The following is a 22,020-nucleotide window of genomic DNA, read 5'->3' on the forward strand; positions in this document are numbered from 1 at the left end:
TGAAAATACAAAAAAAAATTAGCCAGGCGCAGTGGCGGGCGCCTGTAGTCCCAGCTACTAGGGAGGCTGAGGCAGGGGAATGGCGTGAACCCGGGAGGCGGAGCTTGCAGTGAGCCGAGATCCGGCCACTGCACTCCAGCCTGGGCGACAGAGCGAGACTCCATCTCAAAAAAAAAAGAAACCCTGTCTCTACTAACAAAATACAAAAAAGTTAGCTGCGCATGGTGGCAGGCGCCTGTAGTCCCAGCTACTTGGGAGGCTGAGGCAGGAGAATGGCTGAACCCAGGAGGCGGAGCTTGCAGTGAGCGGAGATTGCGCCACTGCACTCCACCGTGGGCTACAGAGTGAGAATCTGTCTCAAAAAAAAAAAAAAGAAAAAAACTTAGCTGAGCATGGTGAGCATAGTGATACATGCCTGCAGTACTAGCTACTTCAAGGCTGAGGAAGGAGGGTCACTTGAACTCAGGAGTTCGAGGGTGCAGTAAGTCAAGACTGCAACACTGCACCCATCCTGGGCAACGAAGCAAGACTCTGTCTCAAAAGAGAGCAGGGCAGGCACAGTGGGCCACACCTGTAATCCCAAGCACTTTGGGAGGCTGAGATGGGAGGATCGCTTGAGTCCAGGAATTTGAGAGACCAGTCTGGGCAACAGGGCGATCCCGTCTCTGCCAATTATTTATTTATTTATTTATTTTTTGAGGCTGAGTCTCGCACGGTCACCCAGGCTGGAGTGCAGCGGGGCTATCTCGGCTCACTGCAAGCTCCGCCTCCCGGGTTCACGCCATTCTCCTGCCTCAGCCTCCAGAGTAGCTGGGACTACAGGCGCCCACCACCGCGCCTGGCTAATTTTTTTGTATTTTTAGTAGAGACCGTGTTAGCCAGGATGGTCTCTACCTCCTGACCTCGTGATCCGCCCACTTCAGCCTCCGAAAGTGCTGGCATTACAGGTGTGAGCCACCACACTCGGCCATTTTTTTTTTTAAATTGGCTGCGCCTGGTGGCATACCTGTAGTTCCACTTACTCACAGGGCTGAGGTGGGAAGATCGTGTGTGCCCAGGCATTCCAGGCTTCAATGAGCCAAGATCACATGACAACACTTTGGCCTGGGTGACAGCGATCCTCTCTCAGAAAACAAAAACAGACTGGGTGCAGTGGCTTACACTTATAAACCCAGCACATCGGGAGGCTGAGGCAAGTGGGTCACTTGAGGTCAGGAGTTTCAGACCAGCCTGGCACACATGGTGAAACCCTGTCACTACTAAAAATACAAAAATTAGCCGGGCATGGTGTTCGGGAGCTGTTCGGGAGGCTGAGGTGGGAGAATCGCTTGAACGTGGGAGGTGGGGATTGCAGTGACCTAAGACTGTGCCACTGCACTCCAGCCTGGGTGACAGAATGAGACTCTGTCTCAAACAAAACAAAACAAAAACAGCACCAAAGAAAGAACATCTGAAAAGCTTCCATCTCAACCTGCCTCAAATCACTGGTGGGCTTATCTGGGCCTTCTAGGTCCTTCTGGAGAGAATGCAGCTTGTTCCAAACATTAATGCGCAGATACGCTTTTTTTTTTTTTGGAGACATGGTCTTGCTCTGTCGCCCATGCTGGAGCCTACCTAAACCTCCAGAAAAGCTGGGACTGCAGCCATACTCCACCCTGCCCGTCAAGATTTTTGTTTGGTTTGTTACCTTTATTTTTTCTTATCTTCCCCCATGCGGCCCAGCCAATTTTTTTTTTTTTTTTTGAGACAGAGTTTTGCTCTTGTTACCCTATGTTGTCCAGGCTGGTCAAGATCCTCCTGACTTGGCCTTCCAAAGCACTAGGATTACACGTATGAGCCCCTGTGCCCAGTCATATCATGTACTTTACATATTAGAATAAATCGGACAAGTATGGTGGCTCACACCTTGAGGAGCCGCGGCAGGCAGATCACTTGAACCCAGGACTACAAGACCAGCCTGGGCAACATGGTGAAACCTCATCTCTACAAAAAACACAAAAATTAATTTGGCATCATGGCATATGCCTGGAATCTGAGCTACTCAGGAGACTAAGGTGGGAGAATCACTTGAACCCAGGGGGCCGAGGTTGCAGTGAGCTGAGATCGCACCACTGCACTCCAGCTTGGGTGACAGAGTGAGATTCTTTCTCAAAAAAATCTTAAAAACATAAAAATAGGCCATGTGCGGTGGCTCACACCTTTAATCCCAGCACTTTGGGAGGCCGAAGCAGGCGGATCACGAGGTCAGAAGATTGAGACCATCATGGCTAACATGGTGAAACCCTGTCTCTACTAAAAATACAAAAAATGAGCCAGGCATGGTGGCATGCGCCTGTAGTCCCAGCTACTAGGGAGGCTGAGGTAGGAGAATCACTTGAACCTGGGAGGCGGAGGTTGCAGTGAGCTAAGATTGCACCAATGCGCTGCAACCTGGGTGACAGACCGAGACTCTGTCTCAAGAAAGAAAATTTTTAAAAAATTTTAAATTAAACATATAACTAAAAAAATGTCAGTGCAGTGGCTCACGCCTATAATCCCAGCACTTTGGGAGGCTGAGGTGGGTAGATCACCTGAGGTCAGGAGGTAGAGAACAGCCTGACCAACATATAGTGAAACCTTGTCTCTACTAAAAAACACAAAATTTAGGTGGGACGCAGTGGCTCACACCTATAATCCCAGCACTTTGGGAGGCTGAGGCGGGCAGATTGTCTGAGGTCAGCAGTTTAAGACCAGTCTGGCCAACGTGGTGAAACACCGTCTCTACTAAAAATGCAAGAAAACTGGCTGGGCGCGGTGGCTCATACCTGTAATCCTAGCACTTTGGGAGGCCGAGACGGGCGGATTGCAAGGTCAAGAGATCAAGACCATCCTGGCCAATATGGTGAAACCCCCGTCTCTACTAAAAATACAAAAATTAGCTGAGCATGGTGGCACGTGCCTGTGGTCACAGCTACGTGGGAGGCTGAGGGAGGAGAATCGATTGAACCTGGGACACAGAGGTTGCAGTGAGCCAAGATTGCATCACTGCACTCCAGCCTGGTGAGAAAGCGAGACTTTGTCTCAAAAAAAAAAAAAGAAAGAAAAGCAAATTAGCCGGGTGTGGTGGCACGTGCCTGTAATCGCAGCTACTCGGGAGGCTGAGGCAGAGGAATTGCTTGAACCAGGGAGGTGGAGGTTGCAGTGAGCCGAGATCGTGCCATAGTACTCCAGCCTGGGCAACAGGAGACTCTGTCTCAAGAAAAAAGAAATTAGTTGGGCATGGCACATGCCTATAGTCCCGGCTACTTGGGAAACTCAGGCAGGAGAACCACTTGAACCTGGAAGGCAGAGGTTGCAGTGAGCTGAGATTGCCCCATTCTACTCCAGCCTGGGTGACAGAGTGAGACTCCTGTCTCTCAAAAAAAGTAAATAAAATAAAATAAATAAATAAAATTTAAAAATACAAAAAAATCAAACCATATAAAATCAATCAACCAACACCCATTCTGTTAAAGGTTCCAAAAGGCAATAGCTGGACCCAGCTGCAGAGCACAATCCCACCTCACCTCTGTCTCAAAAGTACATCCCCTACGTGCGGTTCTCCTTAAAAAACTTTAATGTCTGGGTTGGGGAGGCAGATAGAGCGAGTAGAGGCAGCTGCTAGAGGCTGGTTGCTGACTCCAGGCCACGTTCCAGGAAATAACGGTGGGAAGTACGGGGACGGGCTTGGGACCCTTCATTGAGGAAGTAGGATGTGATCTTCCTGAGTCCCTCCTGATCCTCGGGTGTTGAGTCCTCCCTGTGGGAGAGAGGTGATAAAAGTGACCACTTCCATGCTCTCAGGCAGGGCTAAACCCTGGCCTCCCTCTTTCCTTCCCTATAGCACCCCAGGACATCCATGACACCCACCATATAACGTCTTCCGCCTCTTTCTCCAGGATGGTCTGAGCTGTGCGCCAGCTGAACCGGACAAACTGGGGGAAGCCGAACACAGGCTCCACGTGCTCCTTCAACCACGCTTTTGTCTTGGGATCTGGGGTAGGGTGGGCAATGGTGACAGTCCATAACATTCAAGCTGCTTGTCACTCTTTTTTTTTTTCTTTGAGATGGAGTCTCATTCTGTCCCCAAGCTGGAGTGCAGTGGCGCCATCTCAGCTCACTGCAACTTCCACCTCCCGGGTTCAAGCAATTCTCCCGCCTCAGCCTCCCAAGTAGCTGGGATTACAGGCACACGCCACCGTGCCCAGCAAAATTTTGTATTTTTAGTAGTGATGAGGTTTCACCATGTTGGCCAGGATGGTCTCAATCGCTTGACCTCGTGATCTAACCACCTCGGCCTCCCAAAGTGCTAGGATTACAGGCGTGAGTCACCGCGCCTGGCCTCCTTGCCACTCTTCTAAGGCTTCCTCCGGAGTACCTGGGGCACCTCCTATTGTCTGAGGCACCTTCTTGCCACAGGACCTTTACCTGGCCAAGAACTGCTCAAAGGGCAGTGCAGGGAGAGTGCCTCTGAGACATCTCCTTGACCTCCAAGAACAAGTGATTAAACATTTTTATTTTATTTATTTATTTTTTTTTTTGAGACGGAGTCTCGCTCTGTCGCCCAGGCTGGAGTGCAGTGGCCGGATCTCGGCTCACTGCAAGCTCCGCCTCCCGGGTTCACGCCATTCTCCTGCCTCAGCCTCCCGAGTAGCTGGGACTACAGGCGCCCGCCACCTCGCCCAGCTAGTTTTTTGTATTTTTTAGTAGAGACGAGGTTTCACCGTGTTAGCCAGGATGGTCTCAATCTCCTGACCTCGTGATCCGCCCGCCTCGGCCTCCCAAAGTGCTGGGATTACAGGCTTGAGCCACCGCGCCCGGCCTATTTTATTTATTTATTTATTAAGATGGAGTCTTGCTCTTTCGCCCAGGCTGGAGTGCAGTGGTGTGATCTCAACTCACTGCAACCTCTGCCTTACAGGTTCAAGTGATTCTCCTGCCTCAGCCTCCCAAGTAGCTGGGACTACAGCCACCCACCACCATATCTGGCTAATTTTTGTATTTTTAGTAGAGATGGGGTTTCACAGTATTGGACAGTCAGGCTGGTCTCAAACTCCTGACCTCAGGTGATCCACCCACTTCAGCCTCCCAAAGTGTTGGGATTACAGGTGTGAGCCACCATGCCCAGTCTTTTTATTTTTTTTGAGATAGGGTATCACTCTATTACCTAGGCTGGAGTGTAGTGGCATGATCACAGCTCAATGCAACCTCTGCCTCCCAGGCTCAAGCCATCCGCCCACCTCAGCCTCCCAAGTAGCTGGGACTACAGGTGTGCACCACCACACCTGGCTAATTTTTGTATCTTTTGTAGAGATGGGGTTTTGCCATATTGCCCAGGCTGGTCTTGAATTCCTGAGTTCACATGATCTACCTGCCTTTGTCTCTTAAAATGCTAGGATTACAGGCATAAGCCACCTCGCCCAGCCTGTCATTAAACATTATTATTGTTATTATTTTGAGACGGAGTTTCGCTCATTTCCCAGGCTGAAGTGCAATTGTGTGATCTCAGCTCACTGCAACCTCCACCTCCCAGGTTCAAGCAATTCTCCTGCCTCAGCCTCCTGAGTCGCTGGGATTACGGGCGTGTGCCACCATGTCCAGCTAATTTTGTATTTTTAGTAGAGATGGGGTTTCACCATGTTGGTCAGGCTGGTCTCAAACTCCTGAATTCAAGGGATCCACCCACCTCAGCCTCCCAAAGTGCTGGGATTACAGGTGTGAGCCACCACGCCCGGCTAACATTATTTTTTTTTGACATAAGCTCTCACCTTGTCACCTAGGCTAGAGTGCAGTGGCATAATCATAGCTCACTGCAGCCTCAAACTCCTGGGCTCAAGCAACCCACCCACCTTAGCCTGCGTAGCTGGGACTGCAGGTGGGCACCACTATAACCGGCTAATTTTTTAAATTTTTTATAGAGTTGGGGATCTCGCTATGTTGCCCAGGTTGGTCTTGAACTCAAGGATTCAAGCGGTTCTCCTACCTCAGTTTCCCAAAGTGCTGGGATTACAGGCATGAGCCACCATGCCTGGTCCCCTTCCCCTTAACAAAGGGGCAGATGCCCACCGTAGGTCTCAGTTCATCACTGGGGCTCCAGAGAGACGGTAAAGTGGGAAGCGGGGAAGACAGCAGCAATCCTATGGCCTGGAACCCAGCTCCGTCACTCACTGGCTGTGTGGCCATGAACAAATGGCACCACTATCTAACACTTGGCCTCTTTCACTGTGGAGTAGGGTGACCAGAACAATTTAGAAAACCTCCAGCCAGGCACAGTAGTTCACACCTGTAATCCTAGCTGTTTGGAAGTCCAAGGCAGGAGGATCACTTAAGCCCAGGAGTTCAAGACCAGGCTGGGCAACATAGGGAGATCCCATCTCTTTAAAAAAATAAGGAAAAAAGGGCCAGGGGTGGTGGCTTATGGCTGTAATCCCAGCACTTTGACAGACCAAGGTGGGAGGACTGCCTGACTCCAGGAGTGTGATACCAGCCTGGGCAACATGACAAGAACCCATTTTTATAAAACAAAAATAGGCCGGGCGCGGTGGCTCACACCTGTAATCCCAGCACTTTGGAAGGCTGAGTCGGGCAGATCACCTGAGGTCGGGAGTTCAAGACCAACCTGACCAACCTGGAGAAACCTTGTCTCTACTAAAAATACAAAATTAGCCGGGCGTGGTGGCGCGTGCCTGTAATCCCAGCTACTCGCGAGGCTGACGCAGGAGAATCACTTGAAGCCAGGAGGTGAAGGTTGCGGTGAGCCGAGATCGCACCATTGCACTTCAGCCTGGGCAGCAAGAGCAAAACTCTGTCTCAAAAAATAAATAAAAATAAAAAATAGAAACAAAAAATAAGCAAAATAAAATGATAAACGACAGAAAGGAAGAAAAGAAAACCTCAGAAGTGTGCTCAGCTCTGGCCATTTCAACATTAGTACCATGGTCACTGTCTGCTCACCATTGGGGTAGCCTGAGCCATAATCAGTATCCGAGTCCTGCAGTTTCTCCACGAACTTCCATTTCTTCACGGCCTGGTCCCGGGCCACCTGTGGGCAAGACAGCCACCTGGAATCTCCCTCCTCCCCCGTGGTGGCCATGCCTGGCCCTTATATAGTGGGATGCTGGAAGCCGGCCATGGCTAGTAGGGTACTGACCTTGGCACAGATGCTGGCAGCACTAACCACTGGGTAGAGGGCATCTGCTTTGGCCTTGACCGTCACCTCAATCCCGGGAAAACTTTGCTGCAGCCGCGCCTGGTATGTCTCTGGCATCCCTACAGTGTCCACAAACACCTGCCACGGCAACAGACACATATTAATTGAACAATGTACCAATGCTCTAGCCTCACAGCCCTGGCACGTTCTTCCTGCTACCCAGAATCCTCTTCTCACAGCCCGTCCCCAGGCTGGATCAATCAGGGATTTCAACTCAAACATCTTCTCCCAGGCCAGGCCACGTTGTTCACGCCTGTGATCCCAGCACTTTGGGAGGTTGAGGCGGGAGGATCGCTTGAGCCTGGGAGTTTGAGACCAGGCTTGGCAACACAGTGAGACCCCATCTTTACAAAAACATAAAATAAATACAATAAAATAAAACAAAGAAAAAAAAATCACCTCCTGAAGAGGCTTCCTCTGATCATGCTGCATCTGCTCTACACTTATTTAGCACCTACTGCATGCCAGATACTGTTCTAGGAACTGAGGTGGCAGAAAACACTAGAAAAAAAAGTGGGCCGGGCGCGGTGGCTCAAGCCTGTAATCCCAGCACTTTGGGAGGCCGAGACGGGCGGATCACGAGGTCAGGAGATCGAGACCATCCTGGCTAACACTGTGAAACCCCGTCTCTACTAAAAAAACACAAAAAACTAGCCGGGCGAGGTGGCGGGCGCCTGTAGTCCCAGCTACTCGGGAGGCTGAGGCAGGAGAATGGCGTGAACCCGGGAGGCGGAGCTTGCAGTGAGCAGAGATCCGGCCACTGCACTCCAGCCTGGGCGACAGAGCGAGACTCCGTCTCAAAAAAAAAAAAAAAAAAAGAAAAAAAAGTGGTAGAGTGCGTTGGCACACGCCTGTAATCCCAACACTTTAGGAAGCCAAAGCGGGAGGATCACTTGAGGGCAGGTGTTCGAGACCAACTTGGACAACATATGGAGACCATGTTTCTACAAAAAATAAAAAATTAGCTAGGTGTAGTGGTGAATAAAGGCTTGAAGGAGATGAGGAACTAAACCGTGCAGAGATCTGGGGAAGAGGGCTCTAGGTGTGAGAACAGCCAGTACAAAGGCCCTGAGCTGGGACCAGGTCCATGATGCTGGGCCCTTGCACGGGGGTCTATGGCTACAGCACCGAAGAGAGGGGTCAACAGCTGCTGGGAGAAAGTGGTATCTCCACAGCAGTACTGTTTTCAGAAACCACCTTTATTTTTTGTTTACCAGCTAAACATTTTTCTGCCCAGGCTAGGCCCTGAACCCCCACGGGCAGGTCCCTTGTCTGTCTATGCCAATTACTGCATCGCCAGCTCTGCATTTGGACCTGATCCTCAGGTCCCTCCTCAGCAAGGCCTACCTTGCTATAATTCCTTTCTTTCTTCTTCTTCTTGTAGAGATGGGGTCTTGCTATGTTGCCCAGGCTAGTCTGGAACTCCTGGCCTCAACCAATTTGCTCACCTCAGCTTCTCAAAGTGCTGGGATTACAGGTATGGGCCACCACACCCAGCATGCAATTCCTACGTCGAGGGTATTTTGCCTTGTTATGCTCTCAAAATGGTCCGTTCTTTCACTGAGAGCATTCGAGGCAATGCTGATTTATGTTTTTCTCTGGTAATTTAATGTAATTCTCCCCCACTCGACTGTAAATTTTTCTGATTTAATTTCCACTGTGATCGGAAAACTAAATGTTGAGATGTGCATTTCTTTTTTTTTTTTTTTTGAGACGGAGTCTCGCTCTGTTGCCTAGGCTAGAGTGCAGTGGCGCGATCTCGGCTCACTGCAAACTCCACCTCCCAGGTTCACGCCATTCTCCTGCCTCAGCCTCCTGAATAGCTGGGACTACAGGCGCCTGCCACCACGCCCAGCTAATTTTTTGTATTTTTAGTAGAGACGGGGTTTCACAGTGTTAGCCAGGATGGTCTCCATCTCCTGACCTCGTGATCCGCCCATCTGGGCCTCCCAAAGTGCTGAGCTTACAGGTGTGAGCCACAGGAGATGTGCATTTCAAAAAGACTACCTTCTGTTGCTGCATGGGGAACAGATTGGAGGGGACAGGAGGGTGGGGGATGAGAGACGATGCTCAGCAGGTGTCCAGGGTGTGGGGGGTTGTCCTGGGCTAGGACAGAGGTAGCAGGGAGACACATATGGGATTTGTTCTGCAGACTGAGCCTTTAGGATGAGGGAGAGATTAGATGGAGATGGGACTAGGGGCTACACTGTGGTCCTCAGTGTGGCACACATTTAGGGCAGAAACAGGAGCACGAAATCAACAGTAGCAATGAATATGCCTGAGGCACTCCAGACGTATCTGATGCTAAATCTGCCCACTGCACGTTTTTGCCCACATTTACTTCTTTTATCTTTATTTTTTGCCGTGTCCCCCAGGCTGGAGTGCAATGGCACGATCTCAGCTCACTACAACCTCCGCCTCCCGGGTTCAAGCGATTTTGGTAGAGACAGGGTTTCATCATGTTGGCCAGGATGGTCTTCAACTCCTGACCTTAGGTGATTTGCCCGCCTCAGCCTCCCAAAGCACTGGGATTACAGCCTTGAGCCACCGTGCCTGGCCTCCCATTTTTAGTTTATTTTTATTTATTATTATTTTTTGAGACAGAGTCTCACTCTGTTGCCCAGGTTGGAGTGCAATGGCACAATCTTGGCTCACTGCAACTTCTGCCTCCTGGGTTCAAGCGATTCTCCTGCTTCAGCCTCCTGAGTAGCTAGGATTACAGGCGCCCGCCACCACGTCCAGCTAATTTTTGTATTTTTAGTAGAGACGGGGTTTCACCATGTTGGTCAGGCTGGTCTCGAACTCTTGACCTCCGGTGATCTACCCGCCGCGGCCTCCCAAAGTGCTGCGATTATAGGCGTGAGCCACTGGGCCCAGCCTCCATTTTCATTTTTGGTTGGGGGGGTCTTTCTTTGTCACCCAAGATGGAGTGCTGTGGCATGATCATGGCTCACTGCAGTCTAGAACTCCTGTTTTGTCGCCAGTTTATCCTGCGATGACTAAATGGGGACAACTCAACACTTACCTGGGTGACATTCACGCCCTGGTCCAATGCATACTGTATAAGCCCAGTGGCTGTATCATGTGACAGGGAGTTCAGGTTGTATTTGACTCTGTCGTGGGGAACAGAGCCCAGTTAACCTCATTCTAGGAAGAAAGCCCAGTCAGCCCATGCTGGCTGCCCCTCTCCCACAGCCCCTCCCGGGTACCCCTCACCGCCCAAGCATGCTGGTAGAGATGAGGTTTGGAGATAGCACGTCCAGCGCCCAGCCGACAAAGTCCCTGTTCTCCTCCATTTTCGCAAAGAGCCTTTCCCGCTCGCTCTCCAATAGGGTCTTCGAGTCTGGGAGGAGGTTTGGAAGAGAAGGGGAACAGCTGCTTCTCCCAGTTCCTGTCCTCCCCTTTCAGTTCTCACCTGCCCCTGCACATACCCAGGAATCCCTTCCCCAGACGCACACCTCGGGCTCACCTGCCACTTTCAGGGCCTCCAGATCTGCCAGGTGGGACAGGGGACAATAACAGATGGCGTAGACCATGGGGCCTGGGGAGAAGGGGTGTCAGTTTTCTGGCAGCCGGGGTCCAATCACTGAGCCCGTGAAAGTTGCCATCCATCCCTGTTCTACCATCACTGCTTCTTTGGGTGCCATCACCACGACCACATCCCCTCCCCTAGTGCGGTGCAATCCCGACTCCCGTTTCCCGCATCCCCCGTACCACGCCCCTCCCCTCCCTGGCCCTAGGTGCGCACCCAGGACGGGGCCCCTGCCCGCCTCATCGACGCCCAGGGCGCAAGGCTCCTTGCGGCACGCCGCGGGCACAGGCGAACTCAGGCGACAGCGGCCCGTGTTGTCTCTCTCCAGCTCGCTGAGATCCATGCCGCCTCGGCCGCCGCCACCAGCTGCAAGAACTAACACCGCGGGAGCGGGTCTCCGCGCGCGTTTTCCGCGGGCCTTGCAGCGGCGCCTGTTTCCGGCCAATCCGCGGGCAGAACACGCCCCTGTCGCTCCCACGGCCGTGGACGCTTACGCAGCCGACGCCGACGCCGCTGCCGTGCGCCCTTCTGGGAATTGTAGTCCCGAAGGACTGTGGCCGAATACTCAGCGTGGGGAATTCGGTGGACCGGGTCACTTTGCAAGCTCTGCTTCACGGTCTCTGGGGCCCCGCCTGCGTTAGCCGGTAGGAAAAAGGGGAAATAAAAGGGAAACTGAGACGCAGCTTCGAAGACCCAGCCTAATGGGGAACTAGAGGGTCAAATACCACCCCACTCCCAGGACCCGGTCCCCGCATCACTGCGTCCCCGACTTCCACCTGGATTCAGGTCCTGTACTCGCAGTCCCTTCTTCTGTACACATTCTAAGTCCCCTAAACCAGGTAGCCGCGCTTCCACTAAACTCAGGCTTTTGGATTTGGAGTCCCCAAACTCCCTCTCTTGGTTGCTGCCTTCAGCCCACCCCCACTCCCTGCAAGATCTGTGCTTCCTACCCTCTCTCTCATTCAGGCAAAGCCTTCCCCACCCCCATTGGAGATCACAGACCTCAGTGGACTCCTGCTCAGGGTCTCTGCCCACTATATAGAAGCTCATTCCTCCTAACTTAGAATGAATGTCCCCACCCCCACCCCGACACCCCCCCCTTTTTTTTTTAGACAGGGTCTCTCTCTGTTGCCCAGGCTGGAGTGCAGTGGTGCGATATTGGCTCACTGCAACCTCCACTCCTGGGTTGACACGACCCTCCCACCTCCGTCTCCCAAGCAGCTGGACTACAGGTGCACACCACACCACCATGCCCAACTATTTTTGGTATTTTTTGTAGAGACGGGGCCTCACTATGTTGCCCAGACTGGCTTCAAACTCCTGGGCTCAAGTGATCCGGCCGCCTCCGCCTCCCAAAGTGTTGGGATTACAAGCCTGAGCCACAGTGCCTGGCCTCCACACTTCTTCTATTCCCTGGACTCACTGGGGCTCATGTCCTCTGCCTGTGGGTTCCTGCCCCTTACCAGGCTCATGCCCCTTCCTCAGGGTCCTAGTTCATTGTCTTTTTTTTTTTTTTTTTTTTTTTTGGACGGAGTCTCGCTCTGTCGCCCAGGCTGGAGTGCAGTGGCCGGGTCTCGGCTCACTGCAAGTTCTGCCTCCCAGAATTATGCCATTCTCCTGCCTCAGCCTCACGAGTAGCTGGGACTACAGGCGCCCGCCACCACGCCCAGCTAGTTTTTTTTTTTTTGTATTTTTTTAGTAGAGACGGGGTTTCACCTTGTTAGCCGGGATGGTCTCGATCTCCTGACCTCGTGATCCGCCCGTCTCGGCCTTCCAAAGTGCTGGGATTACAGGCTTGAGCCACCGCGCCTGGCCAGTTCATTGTCTTTTTATCTCCTTTTATTCCTCTGCGCCTCACCCTCCACTTTTTTTTTTTTTTTTTTTTTTAAAGACAGGGTGTTACTCTGTTGCCCAGGCTGGATAGCAGTGTAGCAATCTCGGCTCACTGTAACCTTTGCCTCCCAGGCTCAAGCGATCCTCCCTCCCCATCCTACCGAGTAGCTGGGACCACAGGCATGTGCCGCCACGCTCGTCTAATTTTTAAAATTTTTATGGAGAGATGATCTCAACTATATTGCCCAGACTGGTCTTGAACTCCTGGACTCAAGAGATGCGCCTGTCTCGGCCTCCGAAAATGCCGGAATTACAGGCTTGAGTCCTAGCGCCCGGCGCCCCCCTCCATTTTTCTGCCTTTCTCCCTAGATATCAGGGGGGCTCTCGGCTCCTGCCTCAGCTTCCGCCTAACCATATCAGCCTCAAGTCACTCAAGACTTGGAGCCCCAGTTCTCCCTTCCCCAAACTCACTTCATACCCGCAGCGCACCGCACGCCTCCCTCCGCGCCCACCCTGGGCCCTGCGGCTTGCCCTGGCCCGGCGTCCTCTGGGCCCCTCTCTCACTCGGGCTCAGAGCCTCCAGTCGCAGTCGAAGGGCTTGCAAGATGGACAATCCCGTTGCCGGCAGGGTCCTAACTGGATCAGGTTCTCCGGGTCCATGAAAACTGGGCCTGGGGCTGTGCCGACTACCTCGCGGCTGCGCTCCTGCTTGCCCAGGTCGCAGAGACACCGCCACTTTCCCCACGGGCCAAGGATTGAGTCCTCGACTTCTAGAGAGGGAGGGCAGAGATGAAGACCTAGGTGGAGGCGGTCTACTCCCAATCCCCTCCCCCAGAGAGGAAGAAAGATAAAGATACTAACAAATAAGAGAAGCGCATATTCGCTAGACTCTGCCTCTATGCTAGACACTCCCCGGTAGACTATCTCATTTAATTTTTTTTTTTTTTTTTTTTTTTTTTGAGACAGGGTGTCGCTCTGTCGCCCAGGCTGGAGTGCAGTGGCACAGTCACAGCTCACTGCAGCCTCAACTTCCTGGGCTCAAGCAATCCTCCTACCTTAGCCTCCCAAGTAGCTAGGACTACAGGCACATGCCACCATGCCTGGCTAATTTTTTGCAGAGATGGTGTTTCACCATGTTGCCCAGGCTGGTCTGGAACTCCTGGGCTCAAGTGATACTCCCATCTCAGCTTCCCAAAGTGCTGGGATTACAGGTGTGAGCCAGCCACCATGTCTGGCCTCATTTAATCTTTCCATGAGTCTCAGGTGGGGAAACCAAGAGACAGCAAGCCAACCTTCCAAGCTCATACACAGGGTAAGTGGCTCAGAGGAACTACAACCTGACACTTTCAGGCTGTGCCAGCCTGCACAGTTGTGAGTGTCCTATAACATCCTCGGTGCCTGCCATCTGAAGCTGACTTCTGTCTTCAGGGGTGTGACCATGGCCCTGAAGCAGGCACAATGCCAACTGACCAGCAGGGCTATCAAGTGATAAATGGCATAATTGACAGAATGAAGGTAAGTAAATCTCCTGGTGCTGCACTAGCATATACAAACCAAATTTTTATGATCAGGTTTATTTTTTATTTTTTATTTTTATTTTTATTTTTTGAGACAGGATCTTGCTCTGTTACCCAGGTTGGAATGTAAGGGCGTAATCATGGCTCACTGCAGCCTCAAATTCCTTGGCACAAATGGTCCTCCTGTATCAGCCTCTTGAGTAGCTGGGACAGGCTCATGCCACCATGGCAGGCTAATTTATTTTTTGTTTTTATTTATGTATTTATTTTTGTAGAGAAGGGGGTCTCTTCATGTTGCCCAGGCTGGTCTTGAACTCCTGGGCTCAAGCAGTCCTTCCGCCTCGGCCTCCCAAAGTGCTAGGCCATCACCTAAGGCTAATTTTAAAATCTTTTTTGTAGAGACAGAGTCTTTCTATGTGGGCCAGGCTAGACTGGTCTCAGAGACCAAGGGATCCTCCCACTTCAGCCTCCCAAAGTGCTCGGGTTACAGGCGTGAGCTACCGCACTGGCCACTATGATCACTTCAAAGGGCTCTATACTGAATCTGCCCCTTTCCCCTATGAGACAGATGTTATCCCAACTCCGATCTTTTTTTTTTTTTTTTTTTTTTTTTTTTTTTTGAGACGGAGTCTCGCTCTGTCGCCCAGGCTGGAGTGCAGTGGCCAGATCTCAGCTCACTGCAAGCTCCACCTCCTGGGTTTACGCCATTCTCCCGCCTCAGCCTCCCGAGTAGCTGGGACTACAGGCGCCCGCCACCTCGCCCGGCTAGTTTTTTTTGTGTTTTTCAGTAGAGACGGGGTTTCACCGTGTTAGCCAGGATGGTCTCGATCTCCTGACCTCGTGATCCGCCCGTCTCAGCCTCCCAAAGTGCTGGGATTACAGGCTTGAGCCATCGCGCCAGGCCTCCAACTCCGATCTTATCCCAACTCGCGGCTCACCAAGATCTGACACCTGCTACCCTCCCACACCCACTCTGCCACACCTCACCGACCTCTTCCCACTTCTCCTTCAGGCCTTTTCACCTTGGCACTTGCTATTCCCTCTTTCTTGGACATTCTTTCCCCAAATCTTTCCATTTGGGGTTTTCGCTTGTCGTTCTCGCTGCACTGGTCACGGGTCTTCTGCAACCGGACCCTCTCTGACTTCCCAAGCTTGCCCGCCCTCTTCTTTCTCTGCTTCTGCCCTTCCTGGCACCTATCCCCGAGTGACAGCTTCAATGTCCTACTCACACCCCCTCTTCCCTTGGGAGCTGCTTTAAAGCAGTATCTATTTCAACGTATCCAAGAGTAAACCGAGCCTCAGAGAACAGTAACCAGCCCAGGGGGACGCCTCTAGTGCAGAGCTGGGTGGAGATTTGCAGCCCGCGGAGGAAGGTCCCTTTGCAGCCAGCAGGAGAAGTAGGGCAACGGGGAGCCTATGGACATCGTCACCCCCGCCGCCTGAGGTTACCCTTTAGGTGCTGCAGCCTCAGCTGCTCCCAGGTGTCACCTTCGCCCTGCTGGCCGAAGTACTGATAGTCCTGGTAGACCTGGGCAGGGGTCGCCAGCGGCAGGAGTAGCAGAGGCACCAGCAGCAGCGCCGCCGGGATCCGGGCCATGCCCGACTCCAACGGCACCCAGCGCGCTCGCAGGCAGAGTTGTGCGCGGAGTCTGCGGCGGCCGCATTACCCCCGCGAGCCGGTGCAGTGGTCCCGGCCGAAGGCAACACGTCTCCCCCCGGCGCCCGCAGGCGCATGGACCCGGCCGCACGCTCCCCCGCACCTGAGGGTGCAGTGGACCCGACCGCTCCGCTCGTTCGCTCCCTCCCCTGCGCAGCGCACGTCTTGGTTCGGGCCGGGCATAAAAGGCTTCGCGGCCCAGGGCTCACTTGGCGCTGAGAACGCGGGTCCACGCGTGTGATCGTCCGTGCGTCTAGCCCTTGCCCACGCAGGTATAGACACACAGAGTGCACCTGGCGGGAGGACCCCCTTCAAGCTGCTTTGGCCGGATCCTGATCTCAGTGCTGGCCGCCTTTGTTTTCCATCCGCTGTAGTGGCCTCCTTTGTCCTTGCGGGGGAAACCGAGGCCACAGCCTTGCAGTGCAGGCCCGATCGCCCTGTTCCCCGCCCCCTGCTCGAGGGGGCCTCACTGTCTCCTTCTGGACTTGGGGCTTGCGACACCGCGCTCCGGCCGACTCGCTCGTGGGGTGCTAGTGGCAGTGGCTGGGTCACTCGTGCTCTGGTCAGGAGGGCGGGCCTCCGGCAGCCTCTGGGCTTTGCAGACCCGGTACACGGGAGGGTGAGGGTTGGTGCTGTCGCCTCCGCCGTGCTGACTCAGTCACAGGGCCCAGCACGCAGCGCGACCTTGGGGTGGGAGGACAAAGGGTCTTCCCGGGCGCACTGACCGGACAGGGTTCTCAGCTTTCAGTCATGGCCTCCGGTAACGCGCGCATCGGAAAGCCAGCCCCTGACTTCAAGGCCACAGCAGTGGTTGATGGCGCCTTCAAAGAGGTGAAGCTGTCGGACTACAAAGGTGAGCGCAGCCCGGAGCGGACCCAGGTAGAAGCAGAAGCGGGGCCGTGCATGAGAGAGGCTGGGCCCTAACTCCTCTTGGTCCCTCCTCCCCAGGGAAGTACGTGGTCCTCTTTTTCTACCCTCTGGACTTCACTTTTGTGTGCCCCACGGAGATCATCGCGTTCAGCAACCGTGCCGAGGACTTCCGCAAGCTGGGCTGCGAAGTGCTGGGCGTCTCGGTGGACTCTCAGTTCACCCACCTGGCTTGGTATGAGCAGGGGCCAGAGAAGGAGGTTGCAGCTAAGCTCACACCCTCGGGTCCGAGCTGTGTGGCTTCGTGACCATTGCTCAATCTCTGGAACCTGCGTTTCCCCATCTTGAACATAATGGAAATATTGCCGCCCAAGTTTTTAAGGATGGCAGTAATTATTAGCATTTGGCAGCTAGTTGAGCTAGTTGTTTGGCACATAGAGTTGCAGATGCAACTCAGATGCAACTTTATCTGCTCTATCTACTAGTTCCCAGGAGGGAGGCTGTGCTGCCCTATTTCATAAAGATGGAAACTCCGGTTCACCTAAGTGAAGAGCTGTACCCCATGACGCAGCTAGAGGAGGACCGAGACTCTTAACACGGGCTCTCTGCTGGGTGATGCTGCAAGTTACAAGCACATGTGAAGCCACTTAGCTGGAGCGTTGCCTCTCAAGCTTAGTCTTCCCAGCTGTGGGAAGTCCTTGTACCCAACCCAGGGTGGGGTGGGTGAGGCTCCCAGCAGCCTACTTTAAAGCCCCTTATCTTTGGCCTCCAGTGCTTATCACATTGGGCCCACAGGGTGAGGACCCGGCTGTACCAGGCATCCTGAGGCCCCAATTCTATCTCCTCTACTCCCAGGATCAACACCCCCCGGAAGGAAGGAGGCTTGGGCCCCCTGAACATCCCCCTGCTTGCTGACGTGACCAGACACTTGTCTGAGGATTACGGCGTGCTAAAAACAGATGAAGGCATTGCCTACAGGTACTGTGGGACCCTCAGCCCGGCTCATGGAGACCCCCCATTCCTGTGGAGCTGGAACCACTCCTGTACAATGTCTTCTTTGCCCCCAGCCCTGTGGCTAGCAGCGGGTGGTTGGTAGTCCCTTCCTTGTCTCTGGCAGTGGGAGCTCCCAGCTCCTTACTGGGAACCCTGATGTCTTCAGGGGCCTATTTATCATCGATGGCAAGGGTGTCCTTCGCCAGATCACTGTTAATGATTTGCCTGTGGGACGCTCCGTGGATGAGGCTCTGCGGCTGGTCCAGGCCTTCCAGTACACAGACGAGCATGGAGAAGGTGAGCAGAAACACACATGACACATGGGTACATACTCAGTGCCTCTGTCACTCATGCAAACATTCACTGCCTGTCCTCTGACCTGTCTAGATGGGTGTTAGGACCCCAAAGAAGATTCAGCTCAGGGGTTTGTCTGCAGGAAGTTTCTAGTGTGGTAGGAGACAAATACCCCTGACATTCAACCAAGGTGGACAAAGGAGCTGGGCTCAGTGGCTCACGCCTGTAATGCCAGCACTTTGGGAGGCTGTGACAGGTGGATCACCTGAGGTTAGGAGTTCGAGACCAGCCTGACCAACATGGTGAAACCCCTTCTCTACTAAAAACACAAAAAAATTAGCTGGGCATGGTGGCATGTGCGTGTAATCCCAGCTACTTGAGAGACTGAGGCAGGAGTTCTCTTGAATCTGGGAGGCGGAAGTTACAGTGAGCCGAGATCGTACCATTGTACTCCAGCTTGGGCAACAATTAGCCTGGCTTGTGAAGCATACCTATAGTCCCAGCTACTCAGGAGGCTGAGGCCGGAGGATCGCTTGAGCCTGGGAGGTCGAGGCTGCAGTGAGCTATGATCGCACCACTGCACTCCAGCCTGGGTGACACAGCAAGACCTTGTCTCAAAAAACAAACAGGCCGGGCACAGTGGCTCACGCCTGTAATCCCAGCAGCATTTTGGGAGGCCAAGGCGGGCGGATCACAAGGTCAGGAGTTTGAGACCAGCCTGGTCAACATAGTGAAACCCCGTCTCTACTAAAAATACAAAAAAATTAACTGGGCATGGTGGTGGGTGCCTGTAATCCCAGCTACTTGGGAGGCTGATGCAGGAGGATTGCTTGAACCCAGGAGGGGGTTGCGGTGAGCCGAGATCGCACCACTGCACTCCAGCCCAGGCCCAGTGTGAGACTCCATGTCAAAAACAAAACAAAACAAAACAAAACAACAATAACAAAACCTGTAGGGGTGGGGCAGAGGGACAAAGATGGGGTTAAAGGGGCCGAAAAGACAGGAATATGCTGTCTCATGCCTGTAGTTCCACCTACTCTGGAGAGTGAGGCAAAAGATTGCTTAAGCCTAGGAGTTTGAGTCCAGCCTAGGCAACATAGGAATAACCCATCTCTTAAAAAAGAAAAGAAAAAGAAAAAAGAGGCCAGATGTCATGGCTAACACCTGTAATCCCAGCACTTTGGGAGGCCTAGGAGGGTGGATCACCTGAGGTTGGGAGTTCGAGACCAGCTTGACCAACATGGAGAAACCCCGTCTCTACTAAAAATACAAAATTAGCCGGGCGTGGTGGTACATGCCTGTAATCCCAGCTACTTGGGAGGCTGAGGCAGGAGAGTCACTTGAAGCTGAGAGGCAGAAGTTGCAGTGAGCCGAGATCGTGCCATTGTACACCAGCCTGGGCAAGAAGAGTGAAGTGAAACTCCGTCTCAAAAAAAAAAAAAAAAGAACGAAAGAAAAAGGAGGGCCGGGCGCGGTGGCTCAAGCCTGTAATCCCAGCACTTTGGGAGGCCGAGACGGGCGGATCACGAGGTCAGGAGATCGAGACCATCCCAACATGGGCGAACATGGTGAAACCCCGTCTCCACTAAAAAATACAAAAAACTAGCCGGGCGAGGTGGCGGGCGCCTGTAGTCCCAGCTACTCGGGAGGCTGAGGCAGGAGAATGGCGTGAACCCGGGAGGCGGAGCTTGCAGTGAGCTGAGATCTGGTCACTGCATTCCAGCCTGGGCGACAGAGCGAGACTCCGTCTCAAAAAAAAAAAAAAAAAGAAAAAGGAGAGGTGGGTGGCAAAAAGAAATTTAAGAATTAAGGGTAGGAAACACACCAACTAAAAAATGCTGAACTTAGCTAGGCGCAGTGGCCCACGCCTGTAATCCTAGTACTTTGGGAGGCCAAGGGGGGCGGATCACCTGAGGTCAGGAGTTTGAGATCAGCCTGACCAATATGGTGAAACCCTGTCTCTACTAAAAGTACCAAAAAATTAGCAGGGCGTGGTGGCGGGCACTTGCAGTCCCAGCTACTCAGGAGGCTGAGGCAGAAGAATCGCTTGAACCCAGGAGGCGGAGGTTGCAGTGAGCCGAGATCACACCACTGCACTTCAGCCTGGGCGACAGAACAGGACTCTGTCTCAAAAGAAAAAGAAAAGAAAAAGAGAAAATACTGAACTTGGCTGGGCATGGTGGCTCACACCTGTAATCCTAGCACTTGGGGAGGCCAAGATGGGCAGATGACTTGAGGTCAGGAGTTCAAAACAAGCGTGGCTAACATGGTCTCTACCAAAAATACAAAAATTAGCCAGGCATGGTGGTGCACCCCTGTAATTCCAGCCACTTGGGAGTCTGGGGCACAAGAATCGCTTGAACCCAGGAGGCAGAGGTTGCATGAGCTGAGATCATGCCACTGTACTTCAGCCTGGGCAACAGAGCAAGACTCTGTCTCAAAAAAAAAAAAGAGAAAAAATACTGAACTGGGCTTGGAGGGCTTCTCTTTTTTTTTTTTTTTTTTTTTTTTTGAGACAGAGTCTTGCTCTGTTGCCCAGGCTAGAGTGCAGTGACACCACCTCAGTTCACTGCAAGCTCCGTCTCCCGGGTTCACGCCATTGTCCTGCCTCAGCCTCCTGAGTAGCTGGGACTACAGGCACCCGCCGCCACGCCCGGCTAATTTTTTTTTGGTATTTTTAGTAGAGACAGGGTTTCACTGTGTTAGCCAGGATGGTCTCGGTCTCCTGACCTCGTGATCCGCCCGCCTTGGCCTCCCAAAGTGCTGGGATTACAGGCATGAGCCACAGCGCCCGGCTGGAGGGCTTCTCTTAATATCCACATTCCTGGGCCTGAACCACTTACAGCATTTTCTTCTGCAACACAGGCCCTTGTTTGCTTCACCTTGAACCTGGGGCTGTAGCTTTCATGTGCATCCTTGTGTCTTCCCACAGTTTGTCCCGCTGGCTGGAAGCCTGGCAGTGACACGATTAAGCCCAACGTGGATGACAGCAAGGAATATTTCTCCAAACACAATTAGGCTAGCCAACGGATAGTAAGCTTGTGCCCCTACCTAGGTGCCTGTGCTGGGTGTCCACCTGTGCCCCCACCTGGGTGCCCTGTGCTGACCCAGGAAAGGCCAGACCTGCCCCTCCAAACCCTACAGTCTGGGACCCTGGAGGGCTAGGCCAAGGCCTTCTCATGCCTCCACCTAGGAGCTGAATAGTGGCGCCCTCCCCCGAACCCACCTAGCCGCACACAGGCCTAGAGGTGACCAATAAAGTATTAGGGACAGGTGTAAATCTGTGTTGGTGTGCTCTCTCCTTTCTTCCTCCCCTGCAACACCCTCCCTTCTCCAGGCTCAGGCTTGGGAAACTGACCCTGTTTGCTCATCTTCGCCACACGGTGGCGGTCTTATCACATGCTCAGTGCCTGCTCTTTTCCTCCTTGCGTTCAAGGCGGTTTCCGAGGAGTAGGGCATGCCTTTGTCCCTTGCAAATCCCAGGATGCCCTACATCCAGAAATCTGGCCATACAAGGCAGCGCCCACATTTTGTCACCAGCCAGCCCGGGTTCAAATACCATTTAAGAGCTGTGATCGTCTCTGGGTCTCTTCAACAGTAAAATAGGACTGCAAACCCAGATCACTATGCACGTGGTAAAAGTTGTAGGTGATGAGTTATGTGAGGCTCGGGCCGAGGCCCCTGTGTGGGGCCCAGTTCCTAGTTCCTAAGATGGCTTCCTCGAGCTGGAAGGAACCCAGCCCAGTCTAGTCTTATGGGGAAGAGGGTGGGGACCCAGTCTTAAGAGCAGAACCAAGAATGAGAGCCTGAGCTACGTGCAGAGTGCAGAGTCCCTGCTGTGAGCTCTGCCCCACCCCAGGCTGGAAAGATCGCCTGTCTGCCCCTGGGGTGGGAGGGTGGCAGTTAGGCTAGGAGGCAGGTATTAGCAGCAAGGCAGGGTTCCCAGGGGTGCAGTTGAATATTGTGTGCGTTCAGGCAAGTAGTTTTGCTACTCTATGCCCCAATTTCCTCCTACAGAACAGGGCTAATATGCTCATTTAATCCATGGATCCACTATTAATGCTGGTACCCACCTAATACCCTCTAAGGGTCACTCATC

The 22,020-nt window shown here is 53.0% G+C and overlaps 3 protein-coding genes and 1 long non-coding RNA gene across 4 annotated transcripts; 2 read left to right on the top strand and 2 right to left on the bottom strand.

Moving 5' to 3' along the window:
- Nucleotides 1–3,572: 3,572 nt before the first annotated feature.
- RNASEH2A (ribonuclease H2 subunit A) lies at nt 3,573–11,220 on the bottom strand. Its single transcript, XM_007995428.3, has 8 exons — nt 10,977–11,220; nt 10,698–10,769; nt 10,445–10,571; nt 10,254–10,341; nt 7,169–7,306; nt 6,973–7,060; nt 3,889–4,012; nt 3,573–3,778 (listed from the first exon to the last, which is right to left on the bottom strand). Exons 1-8 carry the CDS (start codon nt 11,101–11,103, stop codon nt 3,640–3,642), a joined length of 903 nt encoding a protein of 300 aa, XP_007993619.1. The 5' UTR covers nt 11,104–11,220; the 3' UTR covers nt 3,573–3,639.
- Nucleotides 11,221–11,282: 62 nt separating this feature from the next.
- Nucleotides 11,283–15,787, bottom strand: THSD8 (thrombospondin type 1 domain containing 8). The gene is made up of 3 exons (XM_037992162.2): nt 15,560–15,787; nt 13,158–13,363; nt 11,283–11,392 (listed from the first exon to the last, which is right to left on the bottom strand). The coding sequence occupies exons 1-2, from the start codon at nt 15,705–15,707 to the stop codon at nt 13,164–13,166; spliced, it is 348 nt and encodes a 115-aa protein (XP_037848090.1). The 5' UTR covers nt 15,708–15,787; the 3' UTR covers nt 11,283–11,392; nt 13,158–13,163.
- Nucleotides 11,297–14,462, top strand: LOC119621852 (uncharacterized). Its single transcript, XR_005238440.2, has 3 exons — nt 11,297–11,404; nt 13,857–13,905; nt 14,022–14,462. It is a non-coding gene; the product is annotated as an uncharacterized lncRNA (long non-coding RNA).
- Nucleotides 15,788–15,898: 111 nt separating the features above from the next.
- On the top strand, nt 15,899–21,201 carry PRDX2 (peroxiredoxin 2). Its single transcript, XM_007995427.3, has 6 exons — nt 15,899–16,039; nt 16,509–16,620; nt 16,716–16,869; nt 17,490–17,612; nt 17,794–17,924; nt 20,854–21,201. The coding sequence occupies exons 2-6, from the start codon at nt 16,518–16,520 to the stop codon at nt 20,937–20,939; spliced, it is 597 nt and encodes a 198-aa protein (XP_007993618.2). The 5' UTR covers nt 15,899–16,039; nt 16,509–16,517; the 3' UTR covers nt 20,940–21,201.
- The last annotated feature ends 819 nt before the right edge of the window (nt 21,202–22,020 follow it).

This window comes from Chlorocebus sabaeus, chromosome 6 (genome assembly GCF_047675955.1).
Source record: "Chlorocebus sabaeus isolate Y175 chromosome 6, mChlSab1.0.hap1, whole genome shotgun sequence".
NCBI lineage: Eukaryota > Metazoa > Chordata > Mammalia > Primates > Cercopithecidae > Chlorocebus > Chlorocebus sabaeus.